Genomic DNA, 24,484 nt, shown 5'->3' with positions numbered 1-24,484 from the left:
CAAAGTTTTTGAAAGAAGTCTCTTATGCTCATCAAGCCTGCATTTATTTGATAAAAAATACAGAAAAAACTGTAATATTGTGAAATATTATTAAAATTTAAAATAATGGTTTATTTTAATAAACTTTAATTTATTTCTGAGGCAAAGCGGAATTTTCATCAGCTATTACCCCAGTCTTCATGTACCCCAGTGTCACATGATCTTTCAGAAATCATTTTAACATGCTAATTTATTATCAATGTTGTGCTGCTTAATATTTAGCCTATGATACTTTTTTCAGGATAATTTGATGAATAAAAAGTTTTAAAAAAGAACAGCATCTATTTAAAATATAAATCTTTTGTAACAATATACCGTTCAAAAGTTTGGGGTCAGAAATCTTTTTAAGGTTAATCTTTTATTCAGCAAGGATGTGTTCAATTGATAAAAAGTGATCGTACAGATTTATATTGTTAGAAAAGTTTTCTATTTTGAACAAATGCAGTGCTTTTTAACTTTTTTTATTTATCAATGAATCCTGATAGAATTATTACAGGTTCCAAAAAAAAACTGCATAGAGCTTGAAAAAATGTTCTGCAATGGTATCGCAAAAGAAAAAAACACTCTCCGGGCATCACACTGTTAACCCTTTACTAAAACCTTTATTTTTAAGTGTGGGACTGAGATCTAAGGAGAAAAGCAACGAGGCACTGTTCTGAATCCGTCACTTAGATGTTGATTTTCATAGTCTTATTTAAATATATGACTCAGTTATCAAATTCACGCTCCATAACAACATGCACACACACGAAGATAAAGCTCCAGGGCCTCATGCTTCATTAGCAAAGCCAACTGTGGGCTTTCAATTGTCAGAGTTTATAAATGGGTCAAGATCGCATTTTTGCAGGACAGTATGAAAGACGGCAGTGATATCTCAATTGGAGCCACTGAAAAGGGTGTAAAGAATGACTAAATAAAGCGTCTGACATGAACAATTTTGCACATTATTTTTCAAAGGTGTCTTCATACATGCAGCGCCTATCAATTATGGTATCAAGAGTATGTGCCAAGTCGTCTCCAAGTGTCATTCAATGCTTCAAAGGTTCGGTAAAGGAACGTCTGACATCCTGACTTAAGGACTTAATTGAGCAACAGAAGGCTTGACAGGAGAAATGTGCAATGACGTATCATCTAAAACATCTGTAATTCATGCATTTCACAGCCATTTCAGAGCTTGCCAGAGACGTCTAGTACAGGAGAAGCATCCATGGATAAATGTCGCCAACCAAAATGCTGGTTTTAAAACGTCTCTCAACATCTAAATTGGATATCTAATGTTTCAAACGCATGACATTTCCATGTCTATCAGGACTATCCACCTTCTCCAAGCTCAGCTTTTCAATGCACATGAACGCTTGCCCCAGATTTTTCCAAAGTTCCTCATGTTTGAGGTCCAATACGCGGCCCCTCTGGCTATCCCGTCCTGCAGGCTGAATTAGTTATTGGATACATCACACCATTAAAGAAGATTAACCAGGATTAGTGGAAACCCTTAGAGACACTCATTAAAAGAAGCTAAGTGTAAATGCTGTAGGGTACAAGATGTGCTGGCTGGATTACGCTCAGATTTATCACGGTAAAAGGCAGACGGAAAATATGCTCCACCGAGATGTTATGATTTTATGCAGAAACTCATCGTGTAGGTCTCACTCAAAAATGTATTTAAAAATCAGATGAGGATATCAAAGGGATACATCAAACTTTCACAGATGCAGAAGTGATTTCACAAGGTGAAGGATCACTGTTTGTAACCGATGGTAATTAACTCACGCAAGGAATGTAGAAAAAATTCATTAACATCCCATCTTTACATCTCGAAGCCTGTACGGCATTCAAAAGGCAGAGTGGCGGACAGACTCAAAGTCTTTTTCTTCAATAATCATATTAACATGTAACAAGAAATTCCCTTTGACTAGTTCTGAAGCTTTACCTTCAGCCATTCCGTAGACGCAGATATTGAAATTTTGAAATCATTTTCATAAAAAAATCATCAAATTCAATTTCTTCTCTCTCATTCACTGTTCATTTTCATGTCATGGAAGGCTGTTGTACTAACCGTGAGCCTCATTTGTGAGGACGCTTTTCAAGGAACCCCTCAGAATGGAGACCTCTGAGGGTCAAGTCACCAATTATCTATTCAAGAGGAAAAGAATAGAATAATTACACCTAGAGACAGATTGTGTGACCATACAGCTCAGGGCCTATTCCAGGAACCAGAAACGATCAATACTTACTGATTTTAAGTGACTTTTCCAAACTTTACTGTGCTAAAGAACAAATTCAAGGTGAAAGTTGGTTTGTAAAAGTACATTTGCTGTGCAGTTAACCCTTGTGCGACCTTACAGACATTATGTCTTTTTCAGTGTTTTTTTTTGCCTTTGTTAATGCCAACTGCATCAATTTTGGCACAAGTGTGTATTTGTATTTGAATTTTACTATTTCATTCACCCCCAATTCTTCTTCTTTTTTGTTTTTCTTTTTTTTTTTACATCAGGTACACAAAATACTCAGGACCTTAAGGACAAAAATGTTTCCATTGATTTTTTCATCCCAGGGCCATTTAAATATAAAATGATGCAATCTTTGCTAGAGGCACAGTATGTAAGATTTTTGGATTAAAATATCCAAAATCCACTAGAACAGTGTTATATATTTTGTTCACTTGTGTACTTATATTATCCCAAATGTTTCCGAGAATGTTCAAATCCAGAGAAATAAGCAATTTGAACCGTGTCCGTGCATCGCCTATCAATGATATCATACCCGCGTTACCCTCGATTTCCGGTTTTATTTTGTACAAAACATGGAAACACCAAAGACGCTTTAATATATGGGGGGTATAGCCTATTGGTCTACTGTTGCTATAGTGACGAACAATTTGTTGTTTATGTGGATATTTAAGAAAAAAATCATATATTCAGTTTAACAGCATTAGGTTCAAGAAGTTAAACTGTGTAACTGAACTGGGCAGTGCGCACATTTTGGCGCTAAAATGATGTTCTAAATTATGAATGGGTCAAACATGTTTGCACAACGGCCTGAATCCACTTGAATGAGTTTGTCCACTCTGCTCTCTCTCTCTCACTGAATCATCAGAAGCGATTTCTCAGTCAGTAAGTATTGAGAGGACCAGCACTGTTTTTCCTCTGTGGACATGCGCTAAATGGATGTCTGACAATTTTGTTGCTTTTTGCAGTTTTCAGATTTAAAAACGTTTAAAACATCTAGAGATAGAGCAGGCTTTACTCGTTCTGCGGTGCCATTGCTCTCACTGATGCTCCAAAGGTGAGTAATAGTTAGGCTACGCTTATTTAACTTTAATAGTGTTAAATAAAAAACCTTTTGAGCGTACCGTCAGATGAAATGCAGGTGTCCGCACTTTCTCTGTCCATGCAATAAATGCACATCCTTGAATGATTTCAATTATTATTGAAATCATTTATAATCGCGCATTTATAGCGTATTTACTTGAACTTCTTAGGTAATATCCCATGGTTTGACCCATTTCAGAGGCGGCCAAAATCAGAATTTGAATGGACTGAATAAAGCTCTCTATGAACTTGACGTGCGATGCCCGCTGACTGACATGTATGCGTATGAATCCCTGTCACACGCACAGAGAAATAGGCAATGTTTTTTAACTATTATAGTATTTTGAAGGACAAAAACATGAACTTTATCTATTGGCTTTACATCATCAAGTCAGATGTCCCTTTACTTTTGCGCGAGGCCCTGTGCGGTTGCACACCTGGCACAGCCCTTGCAGCCCAGTTTGGAGACATTCATCGACAGAAAACTAATCATTGTTATACAGCTCAACACAGTTAGTCTTATTGTTTAAATCTGGTTTTCTTGTATTTACTGCAAGTACCGTTTTTTACCATGCCTATCGATCTTGCTCACTGCAGTGTGAACAAGTGTCTCATAGTAGCGCCGAGTGAACGCACAGAGTAGCATTATAACATAACTTTAACACACTCAATATGTGTGTAATATGATAAAACAGCGCTGCGTTCCCCCACACACACATGAGCGGAAGAAGCAGAAGCGCTCGAAGAGTAAAAGCTCGGTGAAATCAAGGCATCATTGCCTTTGCTTTGAATGAGCAAACTCTAGTGGTGGAAAGTTACATGTTGTGGCTTCAATAGACTTTCATTCTGTGGGCAAGGCTTCAAAATATTTTTTACCAGATGGTGCCATTTTCTCAGGTTTAGCCTATAAAGCAAATACTCACTTTATTCATGTTTTCTGCTTCTGCGTATTATAGAGCCAATCAGATAAATTATGCAGCTGTAATTGTGTGTGTGTGTGTGGGTATGGATGTCAGAGTGTGGCTTGTATGTGTGGAATAAAACAATTATGTGTTTGTGTGTGTAATATTTGTAATATAATACTGTACTGCAAATCACAAATCCAACCACTGTACCAGTGGAGCTTGCCGATTTGGTACTAATTTGGCGCTCAAACAATTTTTTTTGAGATATCAACCTCAAATTTGGAAAACAACTTATTTAGATTTATGGCTTTGATTTTCTAGCAGTTTTAGAGTTCAACATGTTTCATAAAATATATGTATTTATATAAAACAATGTTCATAAATCATTTTCAGAAACTTAAAACTTTCACTTTTTTAAATGAGATCAAACTTAAGCCTTCACTTTTATGATAGTTTTTGAACATGGACATTTTTGTCCTCCATGGACCTATGTGTAACTTTTTTTAATTGACACACAAGGGTTAAAGTGAACTAGCATAAAGTGAAATGCAAAAATGCAGCTTCCGAAGTCATCAGAGTTGAATGGTTCTTTATGGGACCTCTGGACTGCTTTAAATGATCGAGGAGCAGCTAGACATGCGCCTACACCAATGCTTATATTAAGCAATTCACGAAGAAGAAAATAAATCAACAGGTCTATCCAAGTAACAAGCAGCAGAGACACATGACTTGGATGTCTTTGCCTTGACAAGGACAAAGGAGCTGAGCCCCAAGTAACACAATTATCTTCTTTTCTTTTCACCTTTTTCCGCTGCCATTAAGCGAGAATTAATTGACACATTATCTTCCCATTAAGAGGTGATTTTCCTATCAGATACAGACACTAGTGATAAGAGGACAGCAGCACACACGCATTCATTCTCCTTCAGGATTACACGCCACACCTGAGGACAGAGGTAAATGTTTTTCTGCACTGATGTAATGTGCTATTCCTGAATCAATTTATGATTGGACTGCAGATGGCCAATTTACTCAGAATTACACATTTTATACTACCTGTTCATAATTGCACACATTTTGCAAATGTCGTGAAAAATAATGTGAGCCACACCGGTCAGTCAAAACACATTTAGTATGTCCTCATTATGTATGTATGGATAAAATATTAAAAAAATCAACCTTTTTTGATGGATGGAAATCACAATTAAGTGAATATAGGGATGATTTTTTTATATTTTAATGAAGTTTTTGATACTATAAATACATTTAAACAATGAATTTCACTACTGTGAATAATTGGCAATTCATTTGCCTTTTCTCTAATAAAAATGTTTCAGACAAAAAAAAATTCTTGCAAAAAATATTTAGTTTGGTAAATAAGTTTTTACTGATATCTTCACAAAAACCAGTTCCTTCATGATATTATCAATTATTCTTGCTATATTGTCTAATTAATTAAGACGCAATATAAATCTAACTGAATGAGCATGACTGAATATTTTTGCATTATCAATATTAATCATTTGAAGCTATATATAATCCTCAAATAATGCATTAATATAAATACAAAAATATGCTCTACAAGCTTGTTATATCATTTAAGTGTCTGAGCTTGACCAGATCATATTCCTGAAAGTCTGATGTACCATTTTAATGAAACGCTTCCACAGATTACAACAAAAGCATATGAAATATTCACGAGTTACAGACTTCAAAAGGTAGCGCAGAAGAGGAATGACCCTGCAACCAGACAGAAAACAGCAAAGCCTGAGATCTGGAGTCGCCAGGTTCATATTCCTGAAGAGAAGATATTTTAAAGCTCAATACGTGCCTCATCTGGAAAATCCCGAATTGAGAGTGTGTGCCAAAGACTGGGATTGAACACTGACACATCTTTTCTTATCCAAGACCACATAAGCAGCTCTTCTGGATGTGAGGCTTTCAGAGGTCTGTCTTCATCCCTGCGTGTTGTTTGTTGGCAGAAACAAGCAGGCGGAAAAAACTGAATTCCACGCGATGGAACGGTTCCTCTTGTAAATGATTCAAGGATCAGTCATGCCTGATTAGGCCTGAGCCAGAGATATTGGAGAAAATGGAGGACTTGTGTACTTCTGATCCCAGCTGAAGCTGACTGACAACAGCGGGCTTCCAACATGTTCAATACTGTAGACGGAAAAGCAAGCTTTTATTTGATGCACAATAAAAGCTTGTAATGCTCCATTCTTTGCCAAATTGGTTCAGACAAGATGACACAATGAAGAGAAGAAAGGCATGATGGGATATGACTTGGGCTGTGCCAGCAAAAAGTCAATCACAAAACAGAAACCAAGACTCAGCACTGAAGCAGTGTCTTTTAACCTCTATAGAACATTATACACAAACCGACACATTCCTAGAAAAGAACGTTACTAAAATTAGTTTCACTTCCCATTTTAACCTCCAATATATGAATACTTTTGCATATTTTTCAATATTTTTCATAATCTAAAATATATATGTTTTGCCGTAGTCACAAAGCGTGCTCAATAAGAGCTGAAAAGCAGCAGCGAGAGACTGAAGGTCTTTGGCACGCAGTGGCAAAAGTCTTGTCAGACGTCATATTGTAGCAGCAAAGGTTCCTTCATTAATTCAAAAGCTTGACCCCGGGGGGTACGAGCAACGACTCATGAACTACAGAACCTGACATGAATGTGCACCACCAGAGCTTGGCAGTAATGCATTTACTAAGCTAGATAAAGCATGGAAAATGCATCTCAATTGTATCTCCCAAAATGTAATCACACATTTTAGCATTCATTAAATGCATGTTACTGCATTATTGCTGTGCATAAACATTGTTTATGATTTACTAAAAACACGCAGTGATAAATTAGCACTGAAAAGGCGTGGACGGTTATTCTTGTGGCTGATCTTATTGCATTTGTAGGAGTTTCCCTTTCAGACGCAAAATGTATGGGAGGAGAGTATTTTGTAAGGGTGGTTCGCCTACAGTGGTTCAGGCTGCAGGGTTGCTGAATGACTAAAGAAACGCTATCAGCAAGATGATAGAACACTGTACATTTCTCGTCTTTTACCACCCACTGCTACTTATACCAACGACGGAAATAAGCGCAGTTACAATAGCAAAATATGTGGGAGAGCGTTGCTATACTGTGACTATATTGTATTGCAATAAGTAGCATATTAAAGTTAATACCGAAACAAAAACTAGTTAGCACATCCTTTGTAATTGAAAGAATTAAATGATAAAATCTGGTTATGGTTACACTTAAAATAGTTACAAAATAGATGCATAAAAACGTATACCATTAATCATACCCAGCATGAATAGAATGTTACCTGAGAGAGAGAGAGAGGGGGAGAGAAGAAGAGAAGAGCCAAAGAGAAGGCCCTAAGAAGAGAGAGAGCATAACAGAGAATAACAGAGCCAGAGCAACAGTTGCAATATCCTTTTATCCCTTCCCTGAACATGTGACTGAAACCACAGTAACCACCATAGACATTGAGGGGGACAACCCCCCCCCCCCCCCAATAATTAGAAATGGCCAAATTGTCCCCCCCGATATTTGATATTGTTGCACTGCTCTGCTGCACTTAAAGGGTTAGTTCACCCAAAAATGAAATTTCTTCCATTAATGACTCACCCCAATGTTGCTCCACACCCGTAAGACCTCCGTTCATCCTCGGAACACAGTTTAAGATATTTTAGATTTAGTCCGAGGGCTTTCAGTCCTTTGAATGTAAGTGTATGAACACTTTGCTGTCCACGTCCAGAAAGATAATGAAAACATCATCAAAGTAGTCCATATGTGACATCATTTGGTTAGTTAGACTCTTTTGAAGCGTCGACAATACATTTTGGTCCAAAAATAACAAAAACTAAGACTTTAATAAGCATTGTCTTCTCTTCCGGTTGTGTTTGAATCCGCGTGCACAACGCCACAGTACTGCTGCCGACGTAAGACGCTGTGACGTGTTATCTGGTGCGATTGGACCAAAATGTATTGTCGACGCTTCAAAAGAGTCTAACTAACCAAATGATGTCACATATGGACTACTTTGATGATGCTTTCATTACCTTTCTGGACGTGGATAGCAAAGTGTGCATACACTTACATTCAAAGGACTGAAAGCCCTCGGACTAAATCTAAAATATCTTAAACTGTGTTCCGAGGATGAACAGAGGTCTTACGGGTGTGGGACAACATGGGGTGAGTCATTAATGGAAGAAATGTCATTTTTGTGTGAACTAACCCTTTAATTATGCAGCACTCTGTATGTTAGGATGACAAAGGTCTGCCTCAGGTCTAACGGCGCTCGTCAATGTCAAAATGATTTAGATGGCCAATCAAATCAAAGTAGGCGGGGTTTACGTTCTCTTTTGGCTCGTTCACAGTCTTCACACAGACAAGGGCGTCAATCTATCGCTTAATGCCGTTGCGGAGACTATTCTTTCCGGTGAAATCACAAAACAAAATACACACAAACATGTTCCTGCTCTAAATATACAATAATTGATGAACATCTTTGATTTTAATGAAGAAAACAAACTATATGAGAGCGGATTAGAACCTGTAACCTTCGACATGGTTTACAAAAATTCTACCAGCAGACCAGGAATTTGAATGTTATCAGCGGATCTATGTATTTATTCACTAACGGGAAGAATTTCGAGATTAACGATATATTTGATGCAAATTAATGCAAATATTATTTGCAAATAGTCCCAAAATGATTATTTCCCAACTAGAATTAGACCTAGAATTTCGTTCACTGTTCTGTTTCTTTATGCTTTATAACAATAAAAAAATTGGCCCCCCCCCCCCCAATGTTCAAGACATGGTTACGGCTTTGCTGAAACCAAAATGTGAGACATTCAAACTGGCCAATCAGATAATTACAACTTCCCCCACTGTAAAGGTGTGACACACATTTTGGCCTACAGGCCTTCAGGACTATCCACACCTGTCTTCAGGAACTCCAAATAGCCCATGAGGTAAAAAAAAGATAGGGTTGAAATAGTAAAGCAAATGTCTTTGTTCATTTTCAAATATCTTTAGATTATTTTCAATCCTACAATGCGCTCGTCAATTTACTGGTGTTTGTGCCATTATTTACCCGCCAAAAAAAGCACGTCTTAAAGCACACAGACGCAGCCGGATCATTTCCATAATGACCAACACAATCTACCAATTAGCGTCTGGTTTAATTTGCGCGTCGTCAGTAGATCACACGCAGAACTGTCCACTCCCATTGACCATTTTATGGAATTGCGCTCTCACGCTAATTTGCCCTGTTTAGTAAATCTGACCCTTACCGTTTAAAGGGGACATCGGACTAAATGTTCACTTTTTTTAGCTGTTTTTGCATTTCGTTTTTGGCTTGTCAGCCAGCTGTGTCATCCAGTGAGCTGTTTCAATTTGCAGCCGGTTTCTACGTAGGTAGCTATTATTTGAAGCAGCAAAGGCCGTGACACTCTCACACGTATCTCTAAGTGCTGTTATTTTAAGAAAACGGCTGAATAGTACAAGATTGAACTACTAATAGTACACTTGAACTAGTCATACAATGAGTTGCATTTTCCATCTCTAATCCCCCCCAAAAAAGGGATTTGGGATTGAAATGATCAGAATATTCCGCAGCAAATATTTGTGAAAATTATGTCCTTATTATAAAGTCTAACACTTGAAGCAATTCTCCGTAGGTGCCAGAATGTTTAATATTTCATTAGAAATGTTTGTGTTTTCTGTTTAGACAAGCTGGTGCAAAGACTGAGAGATAGTGGGGGTACAGTCTCTGTGTAATACATCAATAAACACACACACACAGAAAGACAGAGAGAGAGAGAGAGAGAGAGAGAGAGAGAGAGAGAGAGAGAGAGAGAGAGAGAGAGAGAGAGAGAGAGAGAGAGAGAGAGAGAGAGAGAGAGAGAGAGAGAGAACGAGGGAGCCTAAATTAACCCATAACTCATGGCAGAGGTCAGGCCTTCTTATATAGAAAATATTCCTTTCAGCAAATACTGCAGGAAAAGAACATTTATTATTGATAGAAAAACACCCAGCAATATATAATAAACAGATGACTTGGCTTAAAGCTCACTGGGATGCCATCCATCAAATAAATGTTCTCTTCATCTAGCAAAATTGACCAGTGTCATGAGCTTTGTACAATGAACAAGACCACTTCTGTAAATAAGCCACAGGCCGGGGTTAAACTGAGCCAGACTGACACAGAGCCCATAGACACAGAGAACATTTGTATTATTGATCCATATTAATGCGTTTATTTAACTAAGCTTTTAGGGAAGGTTTCATTTTAATGCAAAGTATCTTACTTTACTGTAAACACCCTATACATACATCATAACAACAAAAAGGCTTTAACACACACTACAGTTCAAAAGTTTGGGGTCGAAATACAATTCTTTAAGGTTTTTGAGAGTCTGCTCATTAAGGCTGCATTTATTTGATCTAAAATACAGTGAAAACAGTAATACTGTGAAATATTAATATACAATTAAACATTTTAGTGTGTAATTACAGTATATTCCAGGTTAATAACTGCATTTATTTCACAGTAATTCCACCTGACTTCTCTTTTATCTAACTGCACTCTCAAAAAGTATGCAATTATCTGGTAGGGACAGTTTCTGACATGCGTGAGATTGTTGTTTTGATTGTTCTGTTTTGTTGCCAGACCATGACAGAGATTGTAGTGGCTTTGAGCATGAGCTCTTGAAGCTCTGCCCTCTGTGCCACAAGCACCAGCTCATTTGCATTTAAAGGGACACACACAAAAACGGCACGTTTTGCTAAATTTAACAAGCTATGAAAAATGATCTGTGGGGTATTTTGAGCTAAAACTTCACATACACACTCTGGGGACATCAGAGACTTATTTTACATCTTGTAAAAGGGGCATCCAATGTCCCCTTTAAACTTGAGATGTCAGTTCATTCACTTTCACTAAAATATCAAATTTGTCTAAACAAATGAGTCCACTGTTAACATACGGTACATTAAGAGTAAAGAGCTATAAAATTGTGACCAACGTAGCTTAGATAACCTAGTGAGAAATATTTGAGCCTCCATTGAGATCTCAGACATTTGAGGGCAGACCATGTAGATTGTCACTGATATCTTCTGAAACTGTAGGACTTCACAGCAGCTTCTCTTGTATCTAACTACACTCTCAAAAAATGACTGTAAACAAACAATATCATAAAGGTACACAGCATGCAGTGCGGCATAAATAGCTTATGCTGTGGAGTTTCTTGATTCTTGTTGGTTTTATCTGTGCTGCTGGTTCACTTCTGGTTTTGGTTCACAATTTTTGGTTCACTTTTAACAGTTTGTGTTGTTGGTTTATTTTTTCAATTCAAAGTTTATCTTTTTTATTATTATTATTTGTTGAGTGTCACCATTGTTGTGTTGCAAGATGATGTCACACCTTTCAAAGATGAATCTCAGCAGCTGCTTTACTATTGTGACATATCCATCTACAAACAATTACAAATTTGAAATAATATATTGGTAAATCTTAATGCTGAAATAAGGCTAATAATAGTATAGTTTGACGAATGTAAAACCAGTTAATGAAATTATCTTATATTCTAGCTTGTCATCATTTTAACAAATGTTTTCATCTGTCACACTTCTGATTTGGCTAGATCAGAAATTTGAATATGAATATACAAGGTCCAAGATCCCAAGCAAATTGAACACTGATCACCATTATGGTGACTCCAAAACAATTACAGTACTAAAAATATAATGTATTACAGTGGCATGGTTAAAGAAAACTTTATCATGTGAATTCACAGTAAAACAAGAGCAGTAAATTACTGTGATGTCAGCATCATTTTACTGTTAATTAACAGTAATTTGTAAGAAAATGACCCAACATGCATTAATATTCCCTGTAAATTTACAGTAATTTATTGTAAAATAATACTCTTTAATCCAGTAAATTCCTGGCAAATTTTACATTGTAGTTTAGAACCTATTAATTTATAATCTTTTTGAAAATATTTACATTTTATTATTCATGAATTATATTTAATTTATTCCTGTGATGGCAAATAATAGAAAGTTCAAAAGAACAGCATTTATTTGAAACAGAAATCTTTTGTAATCTTTCTTCAGTAAATATCTTTCTTTACTTCACTTTTGATAAATATGCACTTTGCTGAATAAAAGTATTAATTTCTTTCTTTAAAAAAAAAAAAGACTCCAAACTTTTAAATGGTAGCATGTTAATATGCTTTCATCCACCTCCAAAATCCCAATTTAACCCCTGGCTACAGGCCCCCCGTGTGGATAGCATTCCAAGGAAAGGCTTACTCATTTCCATGAAACACATCAGATATAGTCACTGCAAGCTCATTTAGTTCTTATTTTAAAAAATGTGCTTTTACTAAACACACATAATTGTGGCTGATTGGCAAAGCATGGGTCTAATTGCAGTCCTGGTGAGGCAGGTGATGGAAATAGCTCATGAAATTGACTTCAAAAGAAGTTCTTGTCTTCCCTTCCGTAGATATGAATGAATTCTGACGGCTAATTTAACTTAAGTGAAGCAGTGTATGGTTTCCTTTAGCCTCCTCTCTCTCTCTCTCTCTCTCTCTCTCAGCAAGCAGGATTTGCCATGCTCTCTGGCCAATGTTGCGGTCGATGTTTGACATATCTGAACGAATGAATAACATTTTCATGAAATTTTCACAGAGGTGAATCTATAATTCACGTGCCCTCTCTTAGCTGGTGCTGATTAGATGCTGAAATCACTGCCGGGATCTGCTCACCGCACCTCTGATGCACATTTACCGTTCAAAACACTCGTTCCAGACATTCTTGTCTAAAACGCCAAACCAACCTTGTTGCAGTGCTTCCTATAATTAATGCTCATTCAAGACTTTAATGCCAAACACATTTATCTCAGTTCGTCTAAAAATATCCAGCCCACACACATTCAAAACAAATTTGCAAATCATATTCTCAAGATTGCATGATTGTTTGCTGTTTAGTGACTGAATGAAGAGTGATTTTATATACACATGCATTGAAAAAGTTCAAATTTAATTAGCTACAAATTTACTGATATTACACATAAACACAAAATCTCATACACAAAACCCTTTCAGTTTGACTTAATATATGCAGTCTGGAAGTAAAAGCATGCTGTGTTATTAAAATAAACTCTTCAACTGCTTAGAGGTTGCTCAGCTCACAAGATTAGGAATATTTCATTTTTCTATCAACTTTGTCTCCCTCTCCTAAAATCTCTAAGGAGAAATAAAAAATGGGACAACTGTTGACATGCTGTAATACTAAACAGCTATAAAAATGAACGTGCATAGCATAGCTCAGACAATCTGGTCTTTAAAGTTCATATCTGAAGACTCTGCAAATCTGAGCACTTATTATGAACTCTTATGAAACTCTATAGATGAGAACTTCTACAAAGGAAGAAACTTCAGCAAACTCGCCATTTGCACTGCCTTTAATCTCTGTCTAAAGTCCAGGTACACTCTACAACATTTCAGGTCTCCAATTAAAAATGTTCTAGTGACTGGTCACATCTGAATTTTTTAGTTGGCCAAATTGAATTGATTTATATTATATACAATAAAATTGTATCAATTCACAGAAATTCAATTTGGCCAACTGAAAAATTTAGATGTGACCGGTCACTAGAACATTTTTAATTGGAGACCTGAAATTTTTTACAGTGTAAAACAACTGAGATATTAGAGATCTCATTTGTGATATTTCTTTCCTCATGTCTTGGCTATTAAACTTTAAAGGTGCTGTAAGCAATGTTTTTAATACCACATATAAAATGTGTTGTACTGTATGTGACAGATATCACTGAAGTAGGTGTCCTGAGAAATCACACCCGTCTTTGTGAATGCCCTATTGGCATTGCAAAGAGCATAAAAAGTTAGGGAGTGAGTACACTCTTTTTTTTGCCATTTAGAAGCAACTTCTGTCTGTGAATCATTTGCGCATGGTTTTCTTTAGTGACCCGGGACGTCATTCACTACCCTCCTCCTCATTCATTTTTTAACATTAGACATCAACCTTCCTCAATCACTTCATTATAAACAATATACAAGAAAAAAGAATACAGTTATAAAGAGAGCCTGTTTTCCATTCATTTTTTGTAAACATTGTATAGGGTCGCTAATGACCCGAGATGTGTAACAATGTAAGTATATATTTCTGTACAACAATAATTGAATCTTTGATGACTGAATAAATGCAATTTAAGGTGGCAATATCTGATACACAATGATGAAGTGACGTTTCATTCATAATCATGGGCGTAAATTTCATCTAACAGTTGGGGGAACAGTAAACAAAAAATATCTCAAGAGCAATTTTTGAAGGGGACACAAAAAAAGGATATGTGTGGCATTTTTCTGAAAAATTAACTTATGTCCGTTTTTCATTTCTCTGTCATTTTGTCTGGCCAACCACACAAAGCAATAGTTGTTTAAATATGAGTTATCATAGGTTCACCACGTGGTAATATAATTATTAAATTATCTTGCTTCTTACTCATAGCATTGAGCAAAACCTCACATAGCGGTAGATCTACAAAATTAGCCTAATATCAGTTCACACATAGGCTTATCACCGTGTTAGTTGTAGTGGGTGACTTACAACAAGCTACCAAACAAATAATCAATAAATTAACGGAAATACATCGGTATCATCATTTTTTTGTCATTGCGAATTTTTAAATAACTCAGCATCGTCTGTATTAAAGAGAAGTAAAATCACTTCATCCAATGTTTAAAGTGAATAAAACAGGCTTATCAGCCTTACTGGAGATCAACAACTACTGAAGAACTGTGTTCTCTCCCACCGGACTTGTGTGTGTGTGTGTGTAGGTGAGGTGCACGGTGAACCAAACCAATGTGAGGCAAGAGAGGGAGGACTCAAATGTTTCCAAACTTATAACGAATTTTTTTGCCCCATTTGCATTTTTATTGTTTTCCTACTTACACAATAATTTTAAGTATATATCATTACATTATTTATGATACACAATGTGGTTTTTAATGATATTTTTAAGGGGGGACAACCCTCAGACCCCCCGCGATTTACGCCCATGCTCATAGTCACCGCAGGCAGAAAACAAAAGAATAGGAAATATCATCAGCAAAACTTGAAATGGCTCAGAGATTTACTGCAGAGCAAATAATGAACTCAATCAATCAAATATTAGTGTCACTGTCACCTGGTGGATCTGGTGAAGAAGCTGTCAGCGATCAAAATATTGATTTTGAAGACGATGAAAATGATAGTTTTGAGATGGCGAATATGAGCCAGATGCTGAATGTACAGGGAAATGTACTCTGACGAGGACAGTGATGATGGTATAAAACATCTGCTCAAACTGAACCCTTCCAAGCTCCAAGAGGTAACAAACTATGCTTTATTTTATTCTTCTGTAATTGTTACTCTGATATCAGGAGAGTTTTATATTATGGCGACAGGTAGAGATCCATTTGTGGTAGATCCGGGTCGCTAAAGACCCGAATATGTAATAATGAAACATTCATGTATTTAAGGATTAATGCTTTCAATACTGGCAAACCATTTCAAATCACAAGAGTGATAAACCAATGATTCAGACGTACTGAAATCAACAGCTCAACACAAACTAAGGAAATCAACTAACCACTATTAAGTACTATAGGCTCCATTAAACCAGTTTTTAGCAATATAAGGGGCTGTTCACAAAGAACGCATTTTTGCTTCTAAATATGTGAGATGCCACAATATCCAATTGCAGATGAAGGAAGGGTGGAGAAAGTTGCACTTCTTTTAACTTGACAAGGCGTCTTATTATGCCCTTTTACAAAGTCTTGATTTTGAGCTCTACTAGAATTGGTTTTCATGCTTCATTGTTAAAAAAACAGATTGACATTTTTGCAGCACCCCTCTTCCCAGTCTGTCAGTAACTCTCTGTTTAGTTCCTGTCTCTATGAAGCCAGTCCTTCCGAAAGCGCAATGTGCTCAATTGGTCGGATGGATCGGTGTGTCGTCATAGGTCAATCACTTTGAGCGTGTTTTGGAAATGTCACACCCTTTTCCATAAATGCATTATATCCATGGTGGGGAAAAAACAGCGTCTATTGCTCTGAAACTGAAATCGTCCCCTAAACCCTCAACCACTATTCCCATGAATACAGTTCACTTGAAGGAGTGAATGAAAACAAGCAAACAAATTCGGATAGCCGTTGATTGTAGGGGAGCGCGGGGCACAACCTAACGCGGGGTTAGTTGTAACGCGCATGTTTTAACCCTTTCCACACATGCCAGAATGACGAAACTTAGTTTATTTACTATTTGCCATAACATTATTTAGAGAAAAAATAGCGCCAACATTAAAAAATCTCTGGAAGATATCACTGAACAAGTATTTAACCATAGCAAAAGTACATTTCTTACTTACGTTTAGTTTTCATCTCTGTTTTTTTGTGTTTATTTCAAAAAAGACAAATCAGATATTATTTTAATCTTATATCTGTTATTTAACCAGCAGAAGACACGAGCCGCGGTTTAAATCCCAGAAGCGCAGATGGGGTGCGTTATAACACTGCGTTACAATGAGCCCCTATTAGAAATAAGCCATTATATTCTATAGTTTTATGAATTCTTTTGAGAAACCATGAGAACAGGGTGAATAATGACTGAGAGTTAATGTTCAGAAATTATTCATTATTATTATGGTTTTGAACTGTGCTATATAGCTGTATTTAGCGATGTGTTTGTAGTCAAACTCAAAAATGCTTATATTTTTAATGATTAAAAAATGCCATTATTATATTTTAAAAAGTTAATAATTGTATTTTGTTGACAAAATATTTTAGTTTGTCTTGTATATTGTTTAGATTATATCAGGTAACATTTTAAGCTGTTATGGGGCATGTTGTCACATTTCACTTCCATTATTTGGGGGTAAATCAAGAAAAAAGTATACACTGTATTAATAAAACAAAACCACATAATTGTACTAGACATGTGTGCAATTAATGTGGGAAACAATAAATACTCTGAACCCCAAGTGGATTTACACAAACTGAGAAAGTCAAAAAGCGTTAGGTTGTGCCCCGCTCTCCCCTACATCGGTTGTATATCCGTTATTGCGGATCATTGTGGGATTGAATGAGTGCACTTGATTGTATCGTGGGTAGTGACAATCTGTATTGTGTAAAGTTCACCCGAAATGAAAATTACTGTGGGATAAAAATTCCAGTTTACAGAGTTTCAGTGTGAGTACTTGTCTGCCCCCTCAAATAATGCCCTATTTGAGGGTATAGGGGGCGATTTCGGATTCAGCCTTGGACATAGTGACAACACACTACTAACGCAACTCAAACAGGCCTCGCCCCCTTTATTTTGCATAAGCCTTGGATGGGAAATTATTGAAATGAGTGATATTGTGACGTGTATGTTCCCTGAAAAAAAACTCAAGACTTCAATCGAGGCATTTCAGGGAGTTTTCAGAAACAGTGAACACTGATATAGAGAATAACTCCCATTGGAGTAACTTTGTGCTTTACAGGCACATATTTTTGGCCCTTACAGTGTATGTCTAAAAACCTGCATCGTCTTTAAATGCCCTCTCATGATTTGCAGAGAACATGCATGCCGTTTTGGGCCCAATGAGAGTTCTGCACCAAAGCCCTGTTAACATTTGTCAGTAAACGCTGAACTTTAACACCTTCGCTCAGATCAAACAGAGCTAAGTCTATGTTTGTAGAGACTCAGGCTTGGGAACCGAAGTTGCACGTACCTCTCAGATCTCTTCTGTGACCAGGGGACGGATGTGGATATGCTGCTTGGTCCCAGCGCTTGTGACCTGGAGTGTGTGAGGGATCCTGCGGTTCAAAACAAAGCAAATGCTTTTAGTAGCAGGATTTCAGCAGCTGAACACAAGAATAATACTACATTTTCAGATTTAAAAAAATAGCTGTGCCTTCTTGTGCAGACCTCGCTGCCTCAATGTTGTGGGGACCAGGGTGTTGCGATGCAGTTGCTAGGGTTTTCAGAATGGTTGCTTATTAGCACAAGTCAAAAGAGCAGCTCAATGTGAGTCTATGACCGGAGTATTCAATCCTGCTCCTGGAGGACCACTGTCCTGCAGAATTGAGCTCCAACCCCAATTAAACACCTGAACCAGCTAATAAAGGACATCCAGGCTGGTTTGCTGATGCAAGATGGGGCTAAACTGTGGGACAGTGGCCTTCCAGGAGCAGGTTTGGACACCCTTGGTCTATGGGACTTTTTTACCCACCAGGTCAAGCTTGATCACTAAATACAAGCTGCATGATTTAATGTCTGTAACACCGTGCGGAACGTGGATTTAAATAGTTATGGTTCGGGGTTTGTATGAGTCACAATAACGCATGATGAAATTTCCAATTCCCATTTTACTTTTACTATAGAATTTTCCATTGAAAAAAACATCACATTTTCAATCCAATGTCTCTCTCGTGACCCTTGGAAATTCATCGTATGTCTCCTCTTTCGCAGTCACGCCTAATGGAAACTTCCATTGACAACATAACTCATGAGTAACTTGAGATATTCAATCATTTCAATCATGATGACGCTGACAAACATAAGCCTGTTTCACATCAAGGCCGGCCAAATGTAGACTCAAGAGGAGGACGATCAATCTAAGCACGGTTCTGATGTTTAATTCTGAATGTGTCGCAGGGGCTTTATCGTGGGATTAGTTGTTTGGGTGGCGGCAGCCACTGACATTTGAGGAGCATTCCAGTCATACAATATCCCGTGTGCTCAGCCACTGCCCCCTGCTGCAATAAGCACTGACAGTCACGCCACGCATCCATCCCAAAACATCAGACAGTAACATTAACTGAAAAACAAATGTTAGACGCCATCAAACACTCAAGTTGAAATGACCAATATTTAGAATCAAATGGTCCAATTCTTTAATAGATAAATAAAAAGACATTGTGGTTGGCAGAGCTTTACCATAAAACACAGTGGTGATGTTACAGATATTAGAGGATGGCATTTTAGTGACTATATACACAGTATTTCGCATTAAATTATAGAATGTTATGTAATATAATAAACACACCATTGAGCTTAAAATCAGTGAGTTACTGTAAATAATAACACACATTTTTGCAACAATGCAATGAATATAAAATGCACACTCAAATGTATAGACAATTTCTGACAAGAAAATCTTTTTGCATAAAACCCAAACAAAAGTGATGTTTCATGCAGGGAAATTAGAGAGCAATTAAATTAATTTTTACACAACATCATCATTTTAACAATGTTTTAAACCTACATAAAACAATGCACACATACATACATTCATAAAAAAAAAACATACATACACTTTTCCCTTGAATTATATATAATAGTTTAAATATACTACAACATTTGGCAATGCAACGACATGTATTGTCTTTTTTTGGCATTCTATTTCTGCTAAAATGACATGCATTTTTTTTTGTGTGATGATAGGAAACGGTACTGGCAGTAATGGCTTACATCCACATGTAACTACAGGAGCGCTACGGTGTGTGTGTGTGTGTGTGTGTGTGTGTGTGTGTGTGTGTGTGTGTGTTGGTTTATGTGGGTGAAATAACGAGGTTGTGATTTCCTCTGACTGGCTGACTGAATTCATTACACATCACAGAGACCTAGAGTGTGTTAACAGCGCAACTGCCATTTACTCATAAAACTTTCATGTACATGTAATCTAAATTTCTAATTCATGATGTGCTTGATTCAACCAAACTAATTAATTAGTCCGATAATCTTTTTTTAATTTTTGATATTTCAAAAAATATGACTACGGCCTGAATGTGAAAAACATAAAAAATACCCACAAGACTTTAATATTCCTGACATTTAGCTGGCTTAAAGTAATTTTGCCACTGGCTTTTGATGGGGGAAAAAAAAGTATAATGACTAATAATATCTGAACTTTTCACAACAAAGCTGCACGCTAATCCAAATATATCCACCTGCCATGTCAATGTCCCATCAGTGGTGCTGATAACTACTGCAGCAGGGGTATAGTTCTTGAACAGTCACAAGACAGCATATGACTGTAACAATATAGCACATTTCTAAAAGTCGAGAAATAATTAATAGCAATAAACCAACTTTTGACAAGTGTGAACACATACAGATGCAAAGCTTCTAAATAAATCACTAATTAGTAGGGGTGTAAAGATACCCTCATGTCACGATTCGATACATATCACGATACTGAACTCACAATACAATGTTATGGTGATACGAGACATATGGTAAAAGGTTAACAAAAAATTTTGTGTTGATCAAAATGCTAAATTTGGAGTTACATTGGGGGTGGAAATGAACAGGCGTGGACTTGGTGCTGCACTGTAAAAAAAATTGTTGGTTTAACTTAAAAAAAGCAAGTAACCTGGCTGCCTTAAAATTTTGAGTTCATTGAGATTAAAAAAAATGTGTTAATACAATGAAGGAAATTGGTTTAATAAATAGAAACTCAAAATATCTGAACCATATAAACAAAAATTTTTTTGTGATAAATCGGGGAAAAGCCAAATTTGGCATGTTTCACTGCATTATCACAAATAAAACACAATATGCATACAAAATCTTTTAATAATATTTGAATAAAGGGTGATGTTAATTCTCAAAAATGTTCAATGTTTTAACTCACATTTTTAATTTCAATGAATTTTAAGGCAACCAGGTAACTTTTAAATATTTTCTTTTACAGTGTGGTAACCCAATGCACAGGACAATGGTGACACCATAAAAATATTCATGATTCTGAAGCTGAAAATACAGAAATACAGAAATATTTTAGACAAATATGCACACTCACTGACTAGATATATTTAAAATAAAATATTTAAAAAACCTTTTACTGGTAACATAATATTAAAATAATAAAAAATAATATATACTGACTAAATATATAATAAAATAAAATATTTTAAAAACCTTTTACTGGTAACATAATATTAAAATAATAAAAAATAATATATACTGACTAAATATATAATAAAATAAAATATTTTAAAACCTTTTACTGGTAACATAAGACATTTTAGCATTATCAGGACCCACAGATATTGCATTATTATACATTATATTCAACACAATGTAGTAGTTTAATGTAGTACTGGCACTAAAACTCTGTAAACTTGATTTTTTCCTCACACAGTAATTTTCATTTTGGGTGAACTTTACATAATACAGATTGTCACTATCCACGATACATATTGTTGCATTTCTGTATTGCGATATATTTGGACACAATGTATTGTTACACCAATACTAATTAGTAAATTGTTAAAAATTGGTACTAGTGCTTTTTGCATGAATTTCTCCAGGGATTAATCACTTATTCTGAATAAACTACTTTGGATAAAATGTAAATAGTACAGTATTTGGCATTAAACTATATAATTTTATGTAATATAATATACAAACCATTTGAAATTAAAATCAGTAAGTTACTGTAAATAATAACAAATAAACATTATTGCAGCAATGCAATAAACTAAATAAATCATATAAAATGCACACTCATATGTATAGACAATTTATGACAAGAAAATCGTTTTGCATAAAACCCAAACAAAAGTTTCACGCAGGGAAATTAGAACACAATTATATATATATATATATATTTTTACATATTTTATATTTCAAACATACTCTTGTTAGTTTGAAATGTGTCTTAATGTGTAGATTTTAATTGAATTTTAATGCATGGACCCATTATTTTATTAAAGCCTCACTTTTAGTGCTGTCGCTGCATTCTGTAATTTGAATTCAGTAGCTGTAAGTGGTCAACTTGAGTTGGCTGTCCTTGAGGTAGGCAACAAATGCCACAGATAAGCTTACGGCAGTACAAGCGGAGAAAGACCGTAATGGACCAACCAAAACAACAAAAATCACCCCCCAAAAAACTACAGTCACATCTCTGCCTTAAAGGAATACTCTGTTATTTTATAACGTAATGACAAAGACGTTAAGTTGTGCCTAATCCGGAATATTTCCTTTAATGCCATGACAACATACAGATACACATCATTCAAACATCACCAATCCATCAAACTCTTTTTAAGAACAAAAATTCAAGTGCATCAATAGGAGGACATGAGCAATACAAAGCATTACTGTAGAAAAGTAAGATCAAATGGATTTAAGTGCTTCACTGTGTTTGGAAGGTCAAACTGCCTGCTTTTTTAATACTAAAACCTATGGCAGAGAAGTATGCCTGGACACATGCAATAATGGACTTTTAAAGTGAAAGTGCATGCACTGAAGTGGAGGAGGTTCAAGAGAAGCAAGTTGGTGCATTAATGTCTACAGAGACAAGAAGCATGAGATTTAGAAAACACTGTTGTGACCTCCAAATCAAGTCTTGTGGCAGCTGAAGTGGCACCGTGGGCAGAAATACATCTTTTTTTTTCATTCGCTGCCACGTCAAGTGTTCAGTTATGCTCCTTTAGGTCAAACGTGACCAACAAACATAACCTTAAACGAGTTCTGAATGTATCGTTTTTTAGTTCAGGGACATTGCATTTCAACCCATTGCACATCACAAACCTTTATTAGTCCAGTTACATCTTCTACAGATCAAACTGTTGCACATATGCAATTAAAAAGCTACAGCTGACTTGCAAGAATCTTGCACACGGTAAAACAAGGTGATCCATAGATTGCATTTTTGGGATCATATAGCATGTTTCCAGTCAGCTATGCCCAAAAATGCTGCCTAAGTAGACGGCTCACTACGTTTTGAGACACAGCCAGTAATTCACAGAAGCAATTTCACAACATGCTTGAAGGGTCATTCCACAAATAGGGTGCCTTTGCTGTCCCTTGTGCTAATATATGTAAACATGTCTTTTAATAATGACACCACCTTGTTATTACAGCACTGTCCTTTTTTTGTTGTTGCATATTTGGTCTGTTTCCCCATATTCTTTTATAGGCTATATAGGGTAGGCCTATGTAACACTGAATATTTGTAGAAATATCAGCATAAAAAAATGTAAATCACTTTTATAAAAGCATTCAGTAATTAAAGTATATACCAGCATGCATGAACTACTTAGCATGGCACAACGCTGCATAGATCTTGAAAAAGACGTTTATCAGCTTTTTTAAAACAGAAAAAGCACACATTTCGTGGAATGCCCCTGGTAAACAGACCTCAGTAAACTAAATCAAGTCACCCTAAATGCGCAGAGACATCTTTCAGTACATAACGTGGATAACTGGTGTAGAATAGCAGATTTGGGGTGTTATTCAACAGTCCAGACGTGTTTAAATGTTCGCAGAGATCTGCAGTGGATGAGTCGCGCGCTGCGCTGCATTGACACGCGCTCCAAAACACACTGACATCACAGCAGTCCGCTCAGAAAAAAAAAAAAATGTTTTTCATCAATTAAAAAAAAAAAAAAAAAAAACATCGCTCCACATCTTTGAAACATAACTGTTCTCTCAAAACTGAGAAAATAAAAAATAAGAAAAATTCTCATTGAAGTAATTTGTCAGGATGTAAACGTCCAACTGATAAATACAAAAAAAAAACTGTAAAAGCAAAACAAAATCGTGTCCGGCACTTCCTCCTATACAAAATAAAGAAACGAATACACTCAAGAGTTGCCTAATGTTAACCAAAGTTAACCTGACGTTCCCCCTCTCCAAGAAGGCAAAACATTAAAAACCGTCTGTCAGTTGAATTCAGAAGAAGAACAAAATGCAAGTACTTCTCAAATCAAAAGAGGACGTGGAAAAGAGGTAAAGATGAAGACAAGAGAAAAGAAAAAGAAAGTACTCACCGGTGAAAATGTCAGAGAGCAAAAATGTCGAAAGAGCAACAAGAGCTAGTGAGTGAGGAGGATCTGTCAGCGGCGCAGTGACTGTGGAGAGCAGCGGCTCGCCAGTATAAACCACAGCGCTGGCTGGCTGGTGTGGAGCAAACCATTGCGACTGCGCAGGGGGAGACGGCATGCGTTTACTTAAAGGTGCACTCAGTAATTTTGTAATTAAACTCAGTCATTTGCTAATTAAAAAGGTTTACGTGCAAGTAATGCACGGTGTTTTGATAAATAGCATTATTATGATATTTTACGCACATGAGAGGAAGAGTCCGGTCGCATGAGCCTTCTAAAAAGGTGTGTACTAGCAACTCATAATGTAATAACTG

The 24,484-nt window shown here is 36.3% G+C and overlaps 1 protein-coding gene across 8 annotated transcripts in view; it reads right to left on the bottom strand.

Annotated features, from left to right (window-relative positions):
- The window catches only part of raly (RALY heterogeneous nuclear ribonucleoprotein), a 114,740-nt gene extending 90,529 nt beyond the window's left edge, over positions 1-24,211 (bottom strand). For 2 of the 8 annotated variants that reach the window (XR_013818265.1, XM_079840240.1), the window contains exons 1-2: positions 24,117-24,196; positions 18,065-18,149 (exon numbers count right to left, since the gene is read on the bottom strand). Coding sequence is in view for 1 of the 8 variants with exons in the window: in XM_079840239.1 (XP_079696365.1) it covers positions 2,096-2,107 (12 nt within the window). In the remaining 7 variants the exon portion in view is untranslated. Of the gene's footprint in view, positions 1-2,095; positions 2,173-18,064; positions 18,150-23,507 lie in introns of those variants that run through there. The other 6 variants (XR_013818266.1, XM_079840242.1, XM_079840241.1 and 3 more) reach the window with 5 other exon arrangements.
- Between the last annotated feature and the right edge of the window lie 273 nt (positions 24,212-24,484).

The sequence above is a fragment of the Gobio gobio genome, assembly GCF_949357685.1.
Source record: "Gobio gobio genome assembly, chromosome: 17".
Taxonomy (NCBI): Eukaryota; Metazoa; Chordata; class Actinopteri; order Cypriniformes; family Gobionidae; genus Gobio; species Gobio gobio.
The sequence above is the reverse complement of the archived record's forward strand: the minus strand, read 5'-3'. Positions and strand labels throughout refer to the sequence as shown.